Source organism: Haemorhous mexicanus, chromosome 3 (genome assembly GCF_027477595.1).
Source record: "Haemorhous mexicanus isolate bHaeMex1 chromosome 3, bHaeMex1.pri, whole genome shotgun sequence".
NCBI classification, from domain to species: Eukaryota; Metazoa; Chordata; class Aves; order Passeriformes; family Fringillidae; genus Haemorhous; species Haemorhous mexicanus.
The window spans coordinates 85,954,422-85,977,670 of NC_082343.1; the positions used below are offsets into that span (position 1 = coordinate 85,954,422).

General features: G+C 35.4%; 1 protein-coding gene across 3 annotated transcripts in view; it reads left to right on the forward strand.

Moving 5' to 3' along the window:
* The window catches only part of PHIP (pleckstrin homology domain interacting protein), a 107,353-nt gene that overhangs the window by 68,523 nt on the left and 15,581 nt on the right, over nucleotides 1–23,249 (forward strand). For 2 of the 3 annotated variants that reach the window (XM_059842570.1, XM_059842571.1), the window contains exons 21-32: nucleotides 4,457–4,597; nucleotides 5,398–5,474; nucleotides 6,131–6,362; nucleotides 9,412–9,531; nucleotides 13,079–13,186; nucleotides 13,587–13,711; nucleotides 13,918–14,000; nucleotides 17,076–17,187; nucleotides 17,405–17,466; nucleotides 19,022–19,177; nucleotides 21,138–21,258; nucleotides 22,834–22,959. In XM_059842570.1, coding sequence (XP_059698553.1) covers nucleotides 4,457–4,597; nucleotides 5,398–5,474; nucleotides 6,131–6,362; nucleotides 9,412–9,531; nucleotides 13,079–13,186; nucleotides 13,587–13,711; nucleotides 13,918–14,000; nucleotides 17,076–17,187; nucleotides 17,405–17,466; nucleotides 19,022–19,177; nucleotides 21,138–21,258; nucleotides 22,834–22,959 — 1,463 coding nt within the window. The remainder of the gene's footprint in view (nucleotides 1–4,456; nucleotides 4,598–5,397; nucleotides 5,475–6,130; nucleotides 6,363–9,411; nucleotides 9,532–13,078; nucleotides 13,187–13,586; nucleotides 13,712–13,917; nucleotides 14,001–17,075; nucleotides 17,188–17,404; nucleotides 17,467–19,021; nucleotides 19,178–21,137; nucleotides 21,259–22,833; nucleotides 22,960–23,249) is intronic. The other variant, XM_059842572.1, reaches the window with a different exon arrangement.

Genomic DNA, 23,249 nt, shown 5'->3' on the forward strand with positions numbered 1-23,249 from the left:
AATGTTATTAGCATTTTGGATTACAAGCTGAAGTGCAGGTCAATAAGGAAGAACACAGAGCAGCTGTAATTACATTTTGAGGAGATTCCAAAGTCCTATTGCTAATTTTTAATTCAGGGTCGTTGTAGGGTGTGTTAAAAGTAATACAAAATTATAGCTCAGTCCTTCTTCTTTAACAATATCTGCAATTTAAATGGAAGTTACAGAAGTGTTCTGCCATTGAAAGCCCACGTTTCTTTGACACAGGTCACACAGAAAAGTTCTTGTAAACGATGGCTTAAGGGATTAATGGAGTTCTGGGGGAGAAACTAAAAACTTGGGTGTTTTGACCTGAATAGTATTTAGTAAATAGTATGTAGTATAACTGACCTGCAAGCTGAATGACAAACTTGGTTTGACTTTCAAAGTCATTGGTGAGGAATAGGGTTTTTCTATTATTAAACAAAAACACCTAAAAAAGCAAACAGCAGAAACTTGAACCCCCAATACATAAATGAAAGGGGATAGAATGGAATTTTTAAATCTTCAAAATGGAACTGTGTTCCAAATTACTTGTTTTCAGGAGCAGATGAAAATTGAGATAAATAACATGCTTAGGTAAATATTCCCAGTCCAAGTACTTAAGAGGATTAATCTATTAAACTACTGGGCTTAGAGCATTTTAATAAATATTTAAGAGTGTGAAATTTCTGTACACTAGAGGGTTGATATGATGTGTCCTAGTAAAATGTGACAAAAATGGGAATATTCCTTATTATCATTGAGTGGAAATGTATGCCAAAATTTCTGTTATGCAGGAGTTAACGTGGGAAATTGTTATGGATGGACAAAAGTAGGCATAAGCCTCTGTTGTGATGGGTGCAAATGACTGTATTGTAAACTAACAGAACCCAGGGAGGAGCAACATGTATTTTGTTCTGCTGAAAGTGGCTTATTTTTATTCCACAGAAATAAGTTTTTCTACTTCCATGTTATTTAAACAATACTTCCAATTAAATCAGCAAGATGTTAAGAGGAAAATAATCTAAAACTCCAGAGCCTAGCACTTAGTGCTTAGTGTCTGTTACCTTCACTGCTTTTGGAACAGTTCTTACTAATTTTTTACATACAGGTGATGTAGTAAGAGTAAAAACTTAAGTAATTACAGACATTGATTCAGACTTGAGGAGAGTGTGGAAGGATGCTCTTTAGCCAAAGAGAAAATGCCAGGGCAAGAGACCTGTTTAATGTTGGTTTCTGATACTGGTCATATGTTTGTGCCTTGCCCCTGTGAAACTTCCTAGTAGAAGTTAATTCCTGTTGGCTTAAGGAAGGAAGGATCATTTTCACATAAAAAATAGATTCTGCTGGTTAAGAAATACTATGAAATTGCTACAGCCAAAGCTTCCCAAAATTGCTTCAGCCCTGTATGAGGCTGCAGCAAAACTGTGCTTCCCAGTGCAGTGAGAGTCATAAGGACCGTAGCATGCAGTGTGGTCTGAGTTGTCAGGACATCATTGGGTTTCCACTGCATCTCTCACAAATGATGTTACCAAGACCCCCAGCAGTGTCCACTATCACTGTCAAATACAGGAAATGCCATCATTTTTATTTCACAGAAAAACTTCTGTCAGGAGCTGTAATTTCTGGTGTATCAATAGATGTGCTCTGATACTGACTGGAAGCCTTGGACAAGGTACAAGGTACTTGTCAGCATATATGACTGCTCATCAAAGTGTTTAGAGAGAAAGTGATGATTGAACCTCAGATCATAAGTTATCTTGGCTTTGTTTCCCAGCCTACTGTTAGAGTTGAGAGTACAATTTCAAGCTCTTTCTTTAGATTATATATTGAGGGAGAGGAGGCATCAGCTGTGTTTCCTCAGTTATAGTTGAATATGCTGGTGATAATTACATTTTGTCAGAAAAACCTCTTGTACTTTGTAGTCAAACTTCCACATTCAACTCCACCCCTCCCCAGATAAATAAAGTTCTGCCTTTACAGCTTCTCTTCAGATTTTGAAAAGTTAAGATGAATAGGAATGATATTAAAATGTATTTTTTTTGGCAAGGTGACACAATGGTATACCTTATGACCAGTTTTCTCATCCCTGCTTGAGCAATGGGTTTAGACAAGGTGACATCTAGAGATCCTTTCCAACTTCATTCTGTCATTCTGTTACTCATGGATAAGTACTTGTGGTTTTGTTTTCTTGAGTTTTTTTTCTGTTCTTGTTTTGGCATTGTATCTTTCCCAAAGCATCACTATGAGCCAATATTTATACAGTGGTATTACTTTTTTCCATGTGTGGGAATGATTGGGGTGGAGGGGCTGGGGTGTTGTTTTTTTCCCCTCAAGCCTTGAACTGCAAAAAGAAAAGAACTCTTTTCAAAACCAAAGAGTAATGCAAAGTTCTTCAGTTTTCCAAGCATCTGTAGTTCTATTTGAGTAGGGAAAAGCTGTATTTATGATAACTGTTTGAGAAACCTCACCTCCGAAGAAAAACAGGGAGGTAAGGATTTTAGAACTTTTATTTCTAGAGAGAAGACATGAACATTGCAGTCAAGCTGTAATGTAACTTCTGCAAAATATGTTTCCCTTAATAATGGATACTTGGCTAATTTGTTTCACTGGGGTTATGTGATTCCATTCTGTTGTCCCTACTATGTTTCATGGTGAAAAAGGCACAGTGCAGTAGCAAAAACAAGTTGCTATAGTGCTGGCTTTTCTGACATCTTTGCTTTAGTAATGAATCTTGAGAGCTTGATGAGAAGTGAGCAGCCCCAGAAGGCTGAAGGACAGAAGGCTGTGTGATGGGCTCAGCTACTGGGCTTAGGGCTGCCTTGGAGCTTTTCTGGGTCAGGTCAGAGCAGCTTGAGGAGGTCTCTTGTGCGCTGCCAGTTTGAATCCAGAAGGAGGAATGAGTGCCCCAGGTCTCAAAAGTCTTAGGCAATGTTGAAACGCTCGTAGCTGAGCAGTCCCATTAGAAGTGTCTCTGGTAACTGTGCTGTCAGTGATAACTTCCCCAACTAGACAGAAGGACAGAACAACAGAAGCAGTACTTGCTGAAAATATCATGGAGCAGTTTGTATTGGTCCTCTGAGCTTTGATGAAATCTGGAACACAACTTTAGAGAGTGGTGTGCTGACTTACTTTACTGAACTGTTGCAGTCATGCTTGCAGAAGGTGTGTATCTTCTAACAAGGGAGCATGGGAGAAAAACTAGTTACTAGACTTCTGCACTTTAATGACAATTGTTGTGGCTAAGGAAAACTAAATCTCAGCTACTGATTATTAGCCAAGTTTTAGTACAGATTTTACTGTAAAAAATGGGAGTTATTTTCCCCAAGAAGAAAATGTAACCTAGTGAACCAGCTTTTATGATAGGAAAGGTATTTTCTTTCCTACAAAAGAAAAATAAAATCAAGAGGAATAGGTACAAGCAGTCTGCTCTACTAGAACACTGTCAAAATATTAGTGCCTTTCTTAGTTTTGTTCCAGTTCTGCTTTCTCCATCTCTGGGACTGTTTTTTTTCAACTATTACCAGCATTTAATAGAGGTGCTGATATCTGGGGTTTTCTTTGTGGCAGAAGGATACCACTGGAACAGAGGGAAGTGTACCTCTTTTTGTGGCACTTAGTAATGTGCCCAGAAACTATATTATTGGATCTGAGCTAGGATGAAGTTTGACTACACATGCCAAAAAAAATTTAGCACAAAACTCTTGAAATTGAGATCATGACTCTTGGGGTTATTTTTCCAAGTGACTGGGGACTAAGACAAGATTGTACACTTGATGTAGAGAGCAAGTGTTTGCATTATATATATTCTACAGGAGGAACAAAATCTCTTAATGCTGGAGCATGAAGTGTTTCTAAATTACAGCTTTATTTAATTATTTGAAGCTTCATATTCTTTCAAACTGACTCATTCATTTGAATTCTTCAATGCATCATCATACTATTTAAAGGTCTGTATTTGCTAACAGTCATCTCTCTATGCTAAGGGATGTATTACTGTACAGGTTTCTTTTCTAACACATCTGACCCCTTGGCTGCAAAATAACTCTCTGGACTTCTGTTTAAGTCTTCTTTCCTTAGCCAGTTTTAGTGTAATTCTAAGCTTTTACAAGCCCTTAGCAGCCTATCAGTAGTTATGTTTTAGCCCTTGTTTTTGTCCTTATTGACTGACATGTACTTTGCAGAGAACGAATATTTTTAATAATTGCAGATTTAAAAATTGTTTTTGTGTCTGGGAGGAAATTTAATTATTTCCAGAATACACAGAATTGTTTGGTGCTTACATTCATTCAGCTATGCATGTAGAGTGTTTTCTTCAGCAGCTCTTTATTTTTGGACTTATAACTTTTTGCCAACGCAAAAATTCCTTCCTGGGATTGTATTATTAAAGAAAATGCCATGTATTAATAAAATGTATACTCAAAAGTTATGTAATTTGACTTTTATATCTTCACAGAACCATTCTCATGATAATTTACTAGATGCTACTGACTCAAAGAAACAAGCAGCCAATCAGCACAACTACCGTACGAGATACGCAGCAGAAGAAACTGCAAGGCCTGCTGAAGAGTTGGAAAATGGACACAGTTCTTCAGATGTAAGATCCTTATTCTTGAGGCAGTCTTACACATTCCATTTCTATGCATTACGCTCCTGCTTCAGCTAATGGAACACTGTTTTTAGTGGAAATTCAAGTTACATTTTTCATTGGGCGTTTCCTTTCACCTCTTAAAAAAATAATGTTGTATTAGATTTTCACATGCTGTTGTATGTGTTTAGCTTTGACTTAAAAAGTAATTGACAAAGGAGAAAAATGCTCATTTGTAAGGGTGTTTTGGAAGTATATGTGCAATTTGTAAGCCTAGGCAGTCCTGGCCACGGGGCCGAGCAATTTGATCACCAACTTTAGGTGGCCCTGTTTGAACAGGGAGGTTGGATAATATGACCTCCAGAAGTCCTTTCCAACCTCAAACATTCTGTGCTTCTGTAACTATGGTAGAGAATGAGTGAGGAGTTCATAATGTTCATATTGGGTTTTTGTTTGCTATTGAAAAGATGTGGAAATAGGAGGTTAAAAACACTTGAAATAATTTTTGAGAAGGTAAACTAACCTTTTCAAATGGTGATGAAACATGTTGCTCTACACTGCATCTGGCCATGCTCAGATTCTTCATACTTCTTTATATAAAAGTCCACTAAAGTAAAGGAACTATCTGCAAACTAAAATGACTTTTTAACATAAAACTTCTAGAATGCCAGATGTTTATAACACATATAAAGCCTAGAAAAGTTTTCATTGTATTGTCATATACTACAACTTGAGCTCTAAAGAAAATCCTTTATTTTTCTCTGCTTCCCCCTCTGCCCCTTCCCAATGCATTCTGCTCTCCTTATTAGGAAGGGGAAGTAGTTGTTGCCAGTGGTGGAACATCAGAAGATGATGAAAGAGCATGGCACAGTGATGGCAGTTCTAGGTAAGTGACAGTATATATAACATACAGAGGAAATTCTTGCCAAGAAATCTTTCATAGTTTTTGCTGTCAACAGTTAATGAGTAATAACTAACACTTGTGCAGATTTAGAAGAAAAAGTGAAGAAGAACATGAAACTTTCAGGATTTAATTTTCAGTCATATTGCTAAATAAAATTTAGGGAAGGTTTTTCCTAGTTTGCTAGAAGCGGAATTGTTTTCTAGGAAGGTATTTCTTATACCTTCAGGCACAAACACTTCAGGCAGGTAGTAGCAGTTTCCTATGGTGCTCAGTCTGAGCTGTGATCCTTGGTTTGAAATTAAAAAACAGGTAGAGCATCCTTTATTTTTTCATTCAAAGCTATTCAAAACCAGAAGTCTTAAAAACAATATCCAGACTTCAGTGTTTATCATCTTGAATTGATGAAGTAAATACAGTGTTTACTTTGAGGGATGCTATAAGTTAAGTTTCGTGCAAGACCAGATGATGTCAGGGCTTTTGGCTGACCATTTAAATTGTAGATAGAATATAGGGTTTTAACTATTAAAACATTGTAGTTAGCTAGACTGTTAACTGTAATCTTTTATTGAATTATATTATGTAATCCAATGCACTTTTTAAGGGTTTAATTTCTTTTTTCTTTGTTATATCATATATAGTGACTATTCTAGTGATTATTCTGACTGGACAGCAGATGCAGGAATCAATTTGCAACCACCAAAGAAAATTCCTAAAATTAAAACAAAGAAAGCAGAAAGTAGTTCAGAGGATGAAGAAGGACCTGAAAAACAAAGGAAGCAAATTAAAAAGGAAAGGAAAAAGGGTATTGAGGAGAAAGATGGACCATCAACATCACCAAAGAAGAGGAAACCCAAAGAGAGAAAACAAAAGGTTAGATGTTCTTTGTGTATTAGAGGTTGCTCATTTCAGCTGACTTAGAAATAATGGGATGAATGATTCAGTTACATATACAACTTAATATTGTCTAATTTTGAAACACATAATGACTTTTACTCTTTACAGATGGTAACTAAAGGCCTCTTGCAAGACAGATAACTATAATGATATGCTTTCTGAATATGATACATTTGATGCAAGGAGCACTTCTAATGTCCTTATCACTATCCTTGCTCACACCAGAAACTTCCTTTCTGTGGAAGTAGAGTATTCAACTTTCACTACAATTGAGTATTGTTATAAAGATGCCAGTATTTTTTACAGCTGTGCTGACTTGTCTTCTTATATAATTGCAATTTCTTTTAGATCTGCACAACCATGTAATTTTTTTCTGTCAATTCTATGATATATGATATTTGCATTATGCTTGCCAGTATTGACTCCATCAAGGGAAATATGACTTGATCAGGACTTAGTTGTTGTCTGCATTTTGTTTCCTTTCTAATATAATGCAATCTCAGTTTAGATCAGTGCATAGAAATTTCCAGTGACTTCAGTTATTTTCAGTGTATTTTGAGAGGTTGTTGTGTTTTTAATTGTTAGATCTGAAAACTTCATTTAGACCAGAAGTGATCTATCTGGTAGATGTTAGTTGTTTTTGTAAACTTATAGCTTCTATTTTTGCAGTACCTAAGGAAGCTAACTGTATCATCTAAACTAAGTACCTGTATTTTGTATATTTATTGGGTTAGGAGTCCTCAGCATTCTTTAAGATAATTATTTCAGTGTTTTAGCCCTCATTAAAAGGTGGCCTGACAAAACAGCTGTTTGAACACAGACGTTGGCACAGTGTCAGATTAGCTGTGAATTTGTGGTATGGCATACAGGATGTCAGGTGGTAATCTTTATTCTTTGTTTTGGCTACTCTTTCTGTATTGTAAACAGTCAGTAGTTGCACTGTCAATACGAATAGTATATTGCTGTTTACACAGTCTGAAACCACAAAAGAAGGTATCAGAAGGAATAAGAAAGCAGATGAGAAAAATAGATGGTGGGGGACTTTTTAAATGTTTGAAACTTCTAGTTTAGCTTCTTATTATAAAACAAAAAACTAGCTGACAGCCTAGTATTTCCACTTAGATTAAAACTAAACAGAGTGTTTTGGAAATCTTGCATCCATTTTAGTCCCAGTTATTGAAATACGGGATGTCTTTGATTGAAAAAGTACCAGGCCTAGATATTTCAGACTTTGAAAGCTGACCTGCTTATTTCTTGAGTCAGAAGAAAATATGAGGCTGGAAGTAATTGCAGAAAATCATCTCTCTTTCCTCTATCCCTAGGTAGCATTAATTATACCTGTCATTCCTGACAGATGTTAGTCTTTGAAGTTTCTTGTGGTGGACATTTGACCTCCTTACTGAGCAGAGAGCTCACAGGCCTTTCTGGTAGAAAATTCTTCCTCATTCTGATCCTGATTCAAAATTAGATCTTTCCATTGAGGAAGGAAGTTCTGACTGTCTTTGTAGCCACAAAATCTTAAAAATTAAAAAAGGAGTAGGGAAAAATTGACATTCATCTCTATTAATGCATGGGTTTAATGATCTTGAATGGTGCTTACATTACTAATCCCCCTCTATCAAAAATCAATCTAAAAAATGATACAGCAGTGAAGAAGGACAAGGAAGGATCACCCAGGAAGATCAAAAGTACTGAACATTTTTTTTAAGATCAGACACAGAGGCTGACTCTTAGAAGGGAGAGAGTTTGGAAGACATGATGAAAAAGCTTGTATAAAACTATCATGATTTAGAAAGGAGTAAATGCAGAATTATTTCCTTCCTTATTTTGTTACAGTGACATTGATGAGTGCACCTGATGACAGACATAGAGCTCAAAAATGAGCCATTTTCCCATTATACATCCCCCTCCCACCTCAAACCCACTTGAGCATGTAGTCAGGTAGTGGAACTGATTACTAAAGGATTTAATAGAGTTTCAGAAATTATTTTATAAAGTCACTGGGAATTGTCCCTTCCTGATGAGTAACTAACATCAGACTTGGCTTCCAGAAAGTTTTAAACTGATGATTAGTGTGTAAAGTTATAACAAGGGAAAGTTCTCTGGTTGAAGACTTTTTCTTACCTTCCCATAATTCAGCAGTTAGCTAGACACTTTACTCTGATGCAGTGTATCAGTTTTTTGCAAGAAAGAGATGCTTGAACCTTGGAATTCACAAAGTGCTTCTATTTTATTGACTTATTACAATAGAGAAGTTCTATTTTGATTTTTTTTTTTTGTGGGCTTTTGTTTTTTACTACATGTATGCTTTTTGCTGTGATACACTCTGGTTCAATCATCACAGAGCTTCTTGTCATGTGCAATCACATTTGAACTGGTGTAGTGGAATTTCACGTGGCATATCCTGCTTGAAGTCTGGAGATGCAGTCCTCCAGCAGTGGCTGTATGAAGTGGATTTCTGTACAGACATCCAAGGTTGTTTTCTGTACACACACACAAGATCCTGTTAGGAATTTCAAAGCAGCCTTGCTTGAGTGGTTGTACAAACCCCTGCTTTATCTGACTTATTGGATACAGACAAGCAGTGTGCACCTAGGATGAGCAACTGCCCTGAATGCTATTGCTTACAAGTATGTGATGTGGAAATGCATTCTGAAAATGCAGTTCCACAGCACTTAATAGTAAATATGCCAGTAGGTAATGCCTGGATGTACCCAATCCAGGTAATTTTCACATGACTGATCTCATAAATCTCTTTCTCCTTATTTTATGCAAGGTTCCTTAATTGGAGGCAGCTGTATAATTTTAGTGCTTTTTTGGCCAATGCAATCCTGTGAATTTAGTTCAAGAGAATGACATGCTTCCATTTTATTATTTTGAGCATGAGACATAATTACTGGACTGCTATTAAATTCAGTTTTTGTTAGAGTTCATCCCTACACAGCCCCCAAAAATCTCAAAAGGGAGTTAAGATTAATCCTCACAGTAACAATGATTTTGTACTAATCCTCTTTGTTTTCTTCAGAGGCTGGCTGTAGGAGTTCTGGCAGAAAATGGTTTGACGCTGGAAGAATGGCTGCCTTCAGCATGGATTACAGACACTGTTCCTCGACGGTGCCCATTTGTCCCACAGATGGGAGATGAGGTATTGTAGTTTTTCCCTCTGTGTCCTTGCTTCTTTCAGTTTGTTCTTGCCTTTTGTATTTTGATCTGTGCATTTTTTCTCCAGAGACTTATAATCAAAATATTTTGGATTTTCTTAAAAACACTCTTTGATCTGGCTAAAATTTGCTCTCACTTCTTTGTACTTAGAAAATATTCTGCATAGTGCTGTTGCACTAGTGTTCCTTCTTGTATGGTATTCAGTGTGTTGATTTCCTTATGACACCTGTAGACAGGCTGTGTGAGGTGCTTTATGTCATGAAAAAATTCCTTAATTGTAGAGCATTTAGCATACAAGCAACAAATCAGGTATGAAATTAGGTCTGGAAAATATACTTCAGTTTGGACTTGAAAAAAAATCGTAGGAATTAAGCCTCCTGGGGAAGATTGTGAATTTTTTCTCTTGGTATGATTGTTTTGATGTAATTTTTAAAAAAATTCATTTATTTTGAGGAAAAACTCTGATATTGTCTTTATCACTTCTGTTCCTGATATAAAAAACTTGTGCTTTTCTCTTACAATGGAAAAACCACGAGAAAAGTTTTGTATATATGTATTTTATACAAAACAGACTGTAAATACTGTGTAAACATGACCCAGATGTCTCAAAATACGGTAGCAAAAGGATACCCACCAGTTTCTGTTTTGGAATATTTAGCAGGTGAACATTACAGTGAATTCTGTGAATAAGTAGTATTAGGTAGAATGCAATCTTGAAAGCCAGAGTCTTTGCATGTTTCTTAAAACCCCCTCAGGTTAAAATAAGAGGAAATATCTGTCTTCTGCTGTAATGGGCAGTGTGTGTTGTCATGTTTTCTGAGTTACTAAACAGAGTTGTTGTATAGCTCACACTGTCAGAATGCTGTTGGAGCAATACCTGACATGGTGGCAAAGTTGATTAACTTTGTTCCCAAGCTAAAGCTTTTTGTGGGCACCGCCTCAGAAATGGAATCAGGAGCAGAGGTTGCATGTGCAAGCAGTTTTGTTTTTACTGGATGACTTCACTGATCCAGTTCACAGCACAGCTATGCAAAAATTACATCAGCAAAGTCTAGTGAGGGAGGGAAGGAGCATTTCAAGTTGAGAGTTGCAGCTAGAGAGAATGCTTATGGATTGATACCCTCCAGGAAGCGTGTTTTGGAGACTCTGCTGTTCAAAAGATCAAGTCCAAATAAATATATTTGGTGCCTGATACCATCTGGATACAGTGAAGCAGCCAAGGATTTATCAGTACCATACTGCTCGGGAGACTTTAACATCATATTGGTTTAGTAAGATAAACAGTTGTGTTTGATTTGGCACCTGCTGAATACCATGTACAGTGTGTACTAGGAATATCTAAGTAGGGTACATCCTTTTGCTGCAGATGCTTTATGTGGGAAAGCAGAAAGTTTTGTGTCCTGTGCCTAGAAAGTAGGAATAAATGCACCAATAGAGAGTATATTTGTAATCCAGCTGCTTTGTCTGAAATTCCATCTCTGATACTTGCCTTCCCCGGATTTACTTAATATGTGAAAAGAAATTATTCATCTAGAAAGTTACTTTTGAGATTGACAGAAATAAAGGGTTGGTTTAATTAGAGAAATGTTGTGAGAAGAGATATTGTGTGGCCTTTCAACACTTTGTTGGATGGGTAGGTATGTTTTATAAGATTTGGGGGAGAGATATTTAAAATTTGTTCTCAAGCCGTACAAACAAGTAAGAAAAAACCAGTAGTGCTATATTTAGTTACATTTAGGGAATAAAAATAGCACATACCATCCCATTTCCCTTTCTGAATAGTGCTGTTTACAGATCTCTGCCCTGTGACTTGAGGAACAGTGGAAACACACCAGAGATGGGGTTGCAATTTTGCTGTCTGAATACCCAAATACCATGCATGTTTGTTGGAGTGTTCTGCCCTTAACACAATAAAAACCAGTTTTGTCTGAGTACTACGACAAACATGCACAAGCAGGAATTCGTCAAGAATAAAAATATTATTTCCTGGGAAAATACATGAATTCTGGTTCTTTTCAAAGATATATTTCCAGTTTGTTCTTCTGCCAGAAGATGCAATGCTTAGAGTCATTTGCAAAATAAAAAATATTTTACTTCTGTAAACAGTGGGTTGAATTTATGTAGTGGTTTAGCAGAAACACTAAGTGTAGCAGAGATTGTTTGTAGCCCGTGCACTTTTTTTTTTGTTTTGATTCACTGGAATGTATGGGAAACAATCATCACAATGTTGAGAGTGTAATGTAAATTTGCCTTCAGATGTGTCTCAGTAGCCTCTGTTCCTTTTTCTGACAGATAGATTCTGACAGTGCCTAAGAGATTCTCACTGCTTTCATGCCTTTTGTAGCTGCTGTGTGTTTTGGACCTATGAGGATATTATGCATATTGGATACTATGAAAACAGGGATTTTAAAAAAAATGTGGTGCTGAGTTCTTCATTTAAAAAAGATAAAATTTGCCGCATGACATTAAGAGTTGAGTACCTGCTAATGTAGAAACCTGGCAAAGACTTCTTTATAATGTTTTGTGATACAAGAGTTTTGGAATGTAGGTAGGAATACAAATATTAGTGTGTTTATTTGTGTATTTTGACACTTAGAATGATTTCTGCTCTGCTGTTTTTTGTTCTATTGGACCTTTACATTAAAGCTATCTTTCCTTTGTGCAATTAGATGGGAATCCCATGTTAGGATGCTTTAAGAGGATCTTTTATCTGGCATAAATTGTACCAAGAATACAGCCATTTATCAGATCTTTGTTCTAACTAGTTTGTGGAATCTCTGTTTCGCATTTCAAATACATTCCTTGAATGCATGTTTGTGGGTTTCAGCTTACTAACTCATTACAGTGATGGCTTATAATAAAAGCATTCAGCCATGTGGTATGATATACAACAAGATCAAAGCAGAACTGGATTAGACTGTCGATATCTGAACCATGGAAATTTATACTAGAAGGATTAAAAAAAATCTAATAAGCACTGAAAATGTCTATTTTAGTTTGTCCAGGCATTTGTTAGGCTATTTTTTCAGTGATGTGGAAGCAAACACCAAAATCTTACCAGAACAATAACAGACTTTTCCATCTAGAATGTATTTCTTGTTCAAAAAAGATAAGCTAGATAGTGAATTTAGTGATACTTGATACTTAACTTAGGGCTGTCCTGCAGTGATGTATAACTAGGTGGATTAGTGGAATTCTTGTTGCTGTCATTTAATTGCTCTATGGTACAATGATAAATGGATGGTTTTGTTAGTGCTTTTGTTGGCCTCACTCATGTGTAATTTAGGGTATTTTGTCCATACAGAAAATAATGTTCTAAGTATTTTCTGCTTTTTTTGGTAAATGTTTCTATAATAGCTTTTTTAATTTTCCTCCACTTAATTTTTGTGAACCCCTGACTTTGGCAGGAAAACAGACTGGAAAGTTGGAAAGTTGATGAAATAGAAAGTACACACATTGTATGGCAGTGACTTTTTAGCATTTCAGCTCCACAGAGTCTTTGTAGGATAACTGTCATGTTTCACTTTCAGGTTTACTATTTCCGACAAGGTCATGAAGCATACGTTGTAATGGCCAAGAAGAACAAAATTTATAATATTAATCCCAAGAAACAACCATGGCATAAAATGGAATTGCGGGTATGACTTTTTTCCTTTTTGTTTGTATCTTAATATTAGGAAAAAAAAAAAAGGATAAATAGAAACTAACTGGAAGTCCCTGATACGAGTAAATCTAGTGCACTTAATATTATAAGGTAAGGGGAAAAATTTAACTTATAGTCAAATGAAATCAGACCTTAAACTGTACTACTTTTTGTATCAGCTTGAGCAGATAAGATGGTTATACTTCATAGAAAAATACTTTTCAAGCATGTTGCATTTTGAAATAATAGCTCATTGTGGAAGACTAAATTTCAGATCCTTTATTTTTGTGTGATCTGGCAGAAATATAGTATATTCAATATACCCATGTTTTCTTGTTTCAGAAAGCTATTTCAATTTACTTCAGTGGTGGTACATAGTATTTTGTTTATTCTAGGAGCAAGAGCTGATGAAAATAGTTGGGATTAAGTATGAAGTGGGATTGCCTACTCTCTGCTGTCTTAAACTAGCTTTTCTTGACCCTGATACGGGTAAACTGACTGGAGGAGCTTTCACCATGAAGTAAGGAAAACAATATTGCATGCAAATTGGGGGTTTTCTTGGATGGGGATGGCCAGGGGGCTCTTGAGGTTGAAAGTTAAATGGTTATATTAATATTGGCCTTGTGCTTTTCAAGTGTTGATTTTGAAGTGTTAATTTTTTTATGTGCTTTATGTTATGCTTTTGCTGTTTTATCGCTTAATAATTGTGTGTTCTGTTGTAATTAGGTACCATGATATGCCAGATGTCATAGATTTCCTAGTTTTGAGGCAACAGTTTGATGATGCAAAGCATAGGCGATGGAATATAGGTGAGTTGTGGTGAAAGTTGTATGCTGTAGTTTTGTTTGGTTGATTTTCTAAGTGTCTACCTATTTTCATGATAGCTTTTTTAAAAATAGGTTATGGTAAAGAAATCCTAATACTTAACTGAAGTCAGAGAGTAAGCTCTGCCCATAGTTAGCTGGGGAGTTCTGCTTAGTCCTTGACCAAAGTGACAGCAAACAAGCTAAGTATTGCAATTTTTTTAAAAAAAGTGCAAAGAAAATTTCAGTTGTATATTTGCAGAGAGAATAGTTAGGGATAGGTTTGAGGAATGTGGTGTTTGTTGCTAGCTGAAAACTTCTTGTAGCCTATATATTGTTTGTATCTCTTTTTTTTTTTTTTTCAATTGAAGGCCCTCCTACAACTGCACTGCTACTAGTATTCTTTTTTACCAATTTCTGAAATTTCTGCTGAAAACATGGGAGTACTTTTTCAAAAATTGCAAATTGATGTCTAGATTGTACAAAGAGAATGCTCTTTCCATCTTATACTTTTTGAATTCTTTTCTAAACCCTGTGGTTTAACTTCACTGAAGCGTATATAGTTATAATTCGCTGCCAAGTGATGAGGGAATGACTTGGATTCTTTTTACTTTGCCTGTGCCCAGTTATTTCGGAGTACTGGATATTGGAACAATGCCCATGACTGGTAGGTCCTCCAGTCAGATCTATTTCCAAGTCATCTCCTCCATATGATGACAAAAATCACCTTTCAGCCATGGAATGAATTAATTAATCTCCTGTCCTTTGATGTCCTTAGGTTGTATGCCTCAGCAGTATCCTTAGGTTGGGTACTTTATAATGTATAAATTACATGATGCCATGGGAATAAGTTCTATATCATCTCATACTTTACACTATGTTGTCTGAAAAGACAGCTCATCTTCAGTTCTATAGGGAATTTGGTAAAGACCCTAGACTTCTGATCCAATAAGAAATCTAAACTGTGATTTCTTCTCAAATATCATTTCAGTTTAAAGATCTCATAAGTGACAAGGTTGACGAAGATCTAATAGGTCGCTGAGCTTTGCTCTTTCCTTATCGTTATGGATCTCTGCTCTTGTCCTCCTCTGCCATGCCATGTTTTTGCACAAAATCATTGCAGCAGCAGCAGAATGATTGCCATAGTTTGTTTGTGAACAGCCTAGCCTGGCTTCCTGAGCTGATGGTGTATTTCAAGGAATTTGCAGTCTGGAATAAATCCAAGCTACACAGAAAGTATTGAAAGTACTAGGACCTTTTATCAAGCTTCCAGTGCAAATAATGTGAATTTTTATTGTTGTCTTAGCTTTGTTTTAGGGAAGAATATCTGCGTATCTATTATATAATTTGATATGAAATTTATATAATTGTATTAATCCTTTTAGAAGGAACAAACATAAAATTTGAAATCACGGGTTCTTATTTGCATTCAGATTCTATTTACTGCATATCTTTATCTTACTATAGTTAAACTTCAAGTTTAATACTTGGGTTAAAAGCTATTCCAGTAGTATTCCTGCAACTTCAGCAGCATGCAGGTGTGCATACCTGTCTCTTACATAGCAGGCACTGTGAGTTGCACACACCTTTTTTTTGTATCTTCAAGTGAGCATTATGCAGGGATACCCAGTTCTGGAAAATTGCACTAGAGCCACCTTCTTCTGAGAGATTTTGGACTGCCCTCTGCATAGATGAGGTAGCACAGAGGATATGGGGAAAGTAGAGATTCTGGAGATGGTTCTTTCACTCATGTTGTTTTCTGCTTTAGCATTCTGTCTGTAGGAATGCTGTGGCTCTTGAGAACTTAAAAGCAGCTGCCAGTATATGCCTCTTTAAGTGGTTTTGATCTGCTTAATGTTCAGCTCAGTGAAGTCACTCCTAGTTGTACCTCTGGAGGTTTCTTTGTAAAATTGATCACTAGGGAAGGCTATATTGGAAAACTGTAATTTTATAGCTCTTTAGAAAATAAATTATTCTTTCAAAATAAAGCATCAGACCTTATTTACATTTTTGATCTTGCATTTCAGTTATTTCTGGTTTACTTGGTTCTATTCAGCACAATTAGGATTATTAATAGAAGTTTTATAATTGTCCTGGATTACTAGTGATCCAATAAATTCAATTTTTTTTTTAAAATGCAGTAATGAATGCAGGCCATTTTTGAGAATAAATTTACTTCCTATTATTTCAGACAACTTCAGCAAGCATTTGGGCAGAGGGTGGATGTATTGAAATGGAACAAATACTGCAGCAGCTGAGAGTGTGTATATATTCAAATCCCACATAAAAATGTGTAGTTCTTGGAATCTCAGGCTTAAATTACATTTTTTCTTGAAATGAACAGAATACTACACTAAAATTGTTTCTTAGTTTTATAGCATGTGTTGTAGAAAATGTTAGCATTTATGATGGTGTGTAATACACGCATTCTCATGTGTAGTTTTTTAATAATGCTTCTGACCTTTTTTCTCAGCTGCGTGAACGCTTTGTGGCAGTGAAGCTATTGCAAGTCACAGTAAATTACTTTGCTAACCTTTTGAGCAAGCTTTAATAAATTTTATTCTATTATCAGTCAGATTGCCTGCATAGTAAAGAGAATGAACCTCTTGAGTTCCATTTGCATTGCTGAAAAAGCACTTCAGAAACTAAGGAGGATGAGCTCAGCAGCTTGTAAAATATTCCCCATACAGAAGTGTCACAGTGCTCAGTTATTTTAAGGTAGCATGTAGTATTTCATGCAAGTAGATTTGAGTTTTAAAGGAGTCTTAAAACGTTAAAATGTCTTACCTTTTATATGAAATGAAGAAATAAATTCATAAGTAAGGAATATGTAGGTAGATTTGCAAATCATTATTTTTCTAAAAGGCCATATTAACTTTCATTTTGGTTAAAAACAATCTTCAGAAAGAATTTAGTAGTTTTGTTAGTTTTTAACTGAGCATTGACTCCTGCTTGCCTGCTGAGGCTGTAAATGTTCAGAATGATTTCTGTATTCAAGACCAAGCCAGATATACCTCAACCTGCTTTTCTGGGAGGGTAACATGCCTTATATTGATGAAATTATTTTTTGTTCTTACCTAGGTGATCGTTTCAGGTCAGTGATAGATGATGCTTGGTGGTTTGGAACAATTGAAAGCCAGGAACCTCTTCAGCCTGATTATCCTGATAGCTTATTTCAGTGCTACAATGTCTGGTTAGCAAATTTATCTTCAATCTTTTTTATGTTAATTAGTTACTTCATTTGAAGTACTGACTGAGAAACTTACTTTCATTAAATTCAGTCATGCATTTTGCTGTACCAGTTTATTATAATATTCTGTGGTGTATAAATTAAAGTTTTGTTACAAACATTAAATAATTACATTATTGAAACAATAATAGTAGATAATTTAAGTGTGGTTATTTTTAAGCTGGGACAATGGTGATACTGAGAAGATGAGCCCTTGGGACATGGAGCTGATACCAAGTAATGGTATGTTACCTTATTAATATTATTTGCTTTACAAATGTATTTTAAGAAGAAAAAATATGTTATATGGTTTTACATAAACAATCCTGTTTTTTGGGGGAGTGGAAAGAAGGCCCACAAACCAGTTGCATTTAAAGAATATCTTTAAATCAATTACTAAACAAAAAGAGAATCAAGATAAAAGAACTGGGAAAAAACAGCCATGCTAGATAAACTGAGTGACATTGAAAATAGAAATAATACAAAAATTGCTATAGATAATGTACAGTTAAACTTAATTCTTTGTACAATTAAGAAGATGAACCCATGCCCTAGGTCACCTTGAGGAAACTGGTGCTTTAAGATATGTCAGCATTTCTGCAGACATTCAGTGCATTGCAGATGCAACCTGTGCCTGTGAGAGAGTTTGGAAATAGCAGCATTTTCCTTCCCCTCTGGCCCAGCACAAGTAGCAGATGCACTGGCTGCAGGGTGGACAGCATAGCATGGGCACTGTTCACATGTTCACAGCTTTTTGTTGGTTGGTTGGTTGGTTGGGTTTTTCTAAGACTTTATAGAACTCTTGTTAAAAAGCAAAGTAGAATCAGCATTTTTTCCTTGTGTTTTCCATGAAACATTTGATAATATTGTCTCTCGAAAGTAAGCATAAATAATTCTTAATTATTTTAATTGTAATTGTGTTCATTTCATCTTTTTTTTTGTTGTTGTTCAATCCTTCTTTTAATGGGTACCTCTTTATCATAAGTAAAAGACAGGTGTTAGAGTGATACCATGATTAAAATAAATAATTAAAATAGACTGCCCCTGTTTACTTTTTAGTAGAGGCCAATTTCTGTTGTCTTAAGAAAGGAAAAATAATTTTCAGATAAAGAATAGATACTGATTAAGATAACCAAACCTGTATCTGATTTTTTTGCTATATTCACAAATATCAACTTTTGTTATACCTTCTTAAAAATTGTTAAGAGGTCTACTTAACATCATCCTTTAAAAATCTGCTGTTACAGTATAAATTGTCAAAACTGGTAGGTCCTCAAGGATGCTAAGGTGATAAGACTATTAATTTGCATACTCAGGAACTGTGGTTTTAGCATATGACCTCAAAACTGTGGCAATGTAGAAGCACTACCTGGAGAATGTTTTAGCAGCAATGTCAAAGTTCTCCTAAACTGTATCTGGAAATCATCCTCTACTCCTTACCAAAACAACTTATTACCAAGAATATTGGCTTTTAAACACAGAATAACTCCAAAACCAAAACACAAGTTTTAACTGTGATAAATGAGTGTCTTAGTTGGTTCTGAAATAAATTTTACAATTACTAATTGGAGGAGGATAAATCTTCAGGGCGGACCTCGACACCAAACTGCATTGTAAGGATTTAAATGTAACACAGAATAATATACAGAAAGGATACTGGATGCATCAAAATGCCTTTGAGCAAATCAAGAGCTATGCTTTTATAAAAATGATTTCATGGTATCTTTGATTTTCAGGTATATGTATTACACAAGATGCAAACATTTATGTTTTGTTTAATTTTCATATTACATTCCAGCTGTATTTCCAGAAGAACTGGGAACTAGTGTTCCTTTAACTGACGATGAACGTAGAACACTGCTCTACAAACCTTTGGATGGAGAGTGGGGTTCCAGGACCCGAGATGAGGAGTGTGACAGAATTATTGCAGGGATAAACCAGCTTATGACTCTAGGTAAATTCTGAATAATATGGGAAATATTTGTGGTTTATGTTTTTCAGACTATGATCATGTACACTTCTGAAATTACAAAAATGAATGTGATAAAATACGCATTTAACCTCTTGATTAACAGGAACAAAACTTTCTTATTGAACATTTTAGAAGTTTTTTTTATAGTGAGTACTTATGAAACGTACATTTTTTCCTGTTTCCCAAGGTAACTGTTGTTTTTTGGTAGATGATTCGACATATGCTAGGAGTTTGGGTTTTATATGTTAAAAGCAAGTTACTTGATTTTTTAACTTTAGCTACCAGAATCTCATGTTGGGGTTAAAATTAAAACCTTTATGATTTAGTGAATAGTAACAACTTTACAGACAGATGGGGGCAGGAGGAAAAAGGCATATATTTACTTAGATAATTAATATCTATGTGTGGATTTTCCCTGTATTAGCCTTTTCTAATTCCTGATTTCTTCCCCACATTTCCTTAATTATGCAAAATGTTGAGGGAAAAGTAATTGATTTACCTTAGGAAAGCTACTTGCTATTTAGTTGTGGAACAATTATTCTTTACAAGCAGCTTCTGAGAAAGTAATTGTTAAAATGTTTAACACATTGCTGCAAAATTTACCTGATCACAGATGGATGTCTGGATGGAGATCTTTCAGTAAATACAGGCTGAATTATAAGTCTTTTGTATGTCTTTATGGGGATCAAAAGATGTTCAATCAATAGTCGTAGGTTTAGGGCTAACAGTGGTCATGCATTAAATATAAAAGTCACTGATACTTTATTTAACTGATTTTTGAAACACTTAATGCAAAGTAAGATTTATGTTTCAAAAAAAGCCAAAAACCTCTTAACTCTTGAAATAATTCTGATTACCTGTATATTCCATGTGGTTTTTTTGATGACATACTGCATAAGAAGCCTCTCTTTGCTTCTTAAACAAAGGAGTTATCTGTACAGTGTAGTAGAACAAATTAGAGATTTCTGTTATAAAAACCCAAAACTCTGGATAAAGGAAATTTGAGCTGTTTTTGCTGTGCCATCTAAGAGTAATTGTTTTTTGTATTGCATTATGATGTATGGTAGACCACTCAGTTTGGGATTCAGTTATAGCAGGTGTGGTGCATATTGGTACAAAGTGGCAGTTGCTAAAACATTCCAAAGAGTAAGTAAACAGCTTTTAGAAGAAGAGCAGTTTTTTTAGCAGCAGCATATTTTCTGTTTTTACAGACTTTTGATACTTTTAAAGGTGATTTTATGGTTTTGTATTGCAGTATTTTTTCCTTGAGATACAGGATGTTAGAATGATGTGTCTAAGCCTCATGATGGTTCTAAGTACAGGAGGGAAAAAGCAAGGTTTTTAGGTTATTGCTCAGCAGTCCTCTAGCACTATATTGGATTGGTTTTGGAAGGCTTCTTTGCTTTTATGTAGGGACAGGAGAGAGCGTTTCTGTTTACTTTAAGCGTGGATTTTACCCATATCTTACAGAGGCTGAAATAGCACTGTAACTTTTATGGCAGGAATTTAATGTATTGCTTTGTTTAAAGATGTGAGAGTGGCAATATAAAGTGAAATGAAATGAGCCTGTGCTGTAAATAATGGTACTGAATTGCATGCCTTCATCTGTGTATAATTTTTATACTTTTCAAATGCATATATTTCAAATGGGCACTTGCTATGCCTTTGGGGAGTCTGGTGCTTCATGCATAACATAATGGGCATCCAGTCACTGCAGCAACTGGATGTACAGCACAACCTCAGCAAGCACTCTAAATAGAATATCTGAAATCATTTGGAATATCTAGTTACTGTTATTTTTGGGAAACTGCTGTGCATTTCAAGCATGAAGAAATAGCTTATGTTGCAGGGGGGTGAATGTTGAAACTGCTATGGAACTTTGTGGTATATAACACTGGAGGTTTTGTGGTTTGCTTGTTTTTTTGTTTTTTTTTTCATCTAGATATTGCTTCTGCATTTGTGGCACCAGTGGATCTTCAGGCTTACCCAATGTATTGCACTGTTGTGGCATATCCCACAGACCTCAGTACCATTAAGCAAAGACTGGAAAGCAGATTTTACAGGTTAGACCCAATTCTCAGTTCTACTGTGATCTACCAGCAGCTGTATTTTTGGTAGCTCTTTGTCTTGTCATACCAAACTAGGAGGTGGGTATGGGTGTGTGCTTTCACTTCCTTTCATCTTCTATCCTTTATTTAGGTTTCCATTTTCTAAAATTCAACAAAGGATTGAACATCTCCAAAATGTATTTTAGAATGACATGGCATTCAAATTCCTGATTGTGTAAATGACTTGTTCCTTGTGAGATTCAATTTGCAGGGTTGACTGTGACTTTTAGTCCAAAGGATAAATTTTCCACTTAATTTTTTAAAGTACTTTCAAAATTTAATAAGAGAAACCTTAGAAATATCTAAACTGGGTTTTTTTTTGGTCCTGATATGCTTTAAAAAATATTCTTGTATCACTTAAGCAGCTACACAGAATCTGACTTCTTGAATTATTGGTGTTGAACTTCTGAGTTGTTGTACAGCAACAAAAAAAGTTCATAATTTTTGGTACTGTTTTGATATTTTCTTAAAACTATGATTTCAGTTGCTTTTTTTTCTTTTTTGGGGGCTCTTTTCTTTAGTAAATATCTATATAGGAGTATAGTTCTTTAAATTACGTCAGTTTCCTTGAGTTTTTGTTCTATTTCTCATTTTAAAATCAGTGTCGCTTTAGTTTCTTTTGAATAAATATGGATAGAATTTTGTTTTGGGCCAAATTTCAAAGTTCATTTTTAGTGCTTTATACATGCTAAATGAAGATTGAATTCTAAACTAAATTTGCTTTTTCATTTTCAAAATAGCACCTCTGTTTTTTATCATTCTATTGGAATATTGAATTCCATGTTTATTGTGTCATATGAGTTAATCCAGCTTTCTTTTCTATAATGCACTGCTTTGCTGTCAGATAGAGAGAAATTTTTGCTAGATTTTGTTTCTCTTGTCAAAAGAGAAAGCAGTTATTTTTGGTAATCAGCACACCTTCAATAAATGGGCTTTTTAGTTTGTAATATTGCTGAGGCCTAGTTAGGTAATAAGCAACTGTAAAAGTAACTTTTATGCCATCAGTCATTACTATCTTCTTATTCTATCTTTTTTAGATTTGGATCTATTTTTTTCAGTTATTCTGCTTTTGTGCACAATTTTTTATAATGTGGCTATTCTATAGTTAGATTATTAAATCAGGGGAAATCTGATTGTTGTCTGTCAGAAAAAGGTATACTCTAAAACGTTTTTATTACTATTTTGGTTATCCTGAGTTCAAGGGCGATGTAGGATGGGTTATATATATCATAAAGGAAAAATAAAAGCTGAAGTGTCACAGCTGAGTTTTCCTGAGGGGTGTCAGCTGTATGTTCTTAAAGCCATTTGTATAGATTACCACAGAATATAACATAAGAATGGGAAGCCAGAGGAAGCTGCCTGCTGCTAGTCACTCAGGGCAGCATATCCGATGTGCGCATTTTCTGATGTAAGGGAAAACAGCAGTGAATGAGAAGAAGGCTGTAACATTTCTTCCCCTGTTCATATACATCACTAGAAATTGTCCTTATTTGTTTTTCCTTTTCTTTTCTGCTAACTGTTTTGATACAGGCGCCTTTCTTCGTTAATGTGGGAAGTCCGGTACATCGAACACAATACTCGCACGTTTAACGAACCTGGGAGTCCTATTGTCAAATCCGCCAAATTTGTCACAGATCTTCTGCTACACTTCATAAAGTGAGTTGCTTAGTAGGTCTGTTGTTATTCCTACCTCTTACTGAGGCAAGAGCCTTTTAAGATCTGAATTTTAAAGTAAGATAGCTCTGCACTTTAAATAGACCTGTTGTCTTCTGTTGGGGCAGAAAAGAATAGAGCTTATGTTGACAGAGAATTCATAAGTTTGCAAAACAAGTTTTGTAATACATTGAGCGGCATAGATTGGCAGGGCATTTTATTTTGAGAGCCTTTCTCCTGAATGATAAAAATGGGGTTGAGTATCTTCATGGAGTTACAGATATATTCATTGG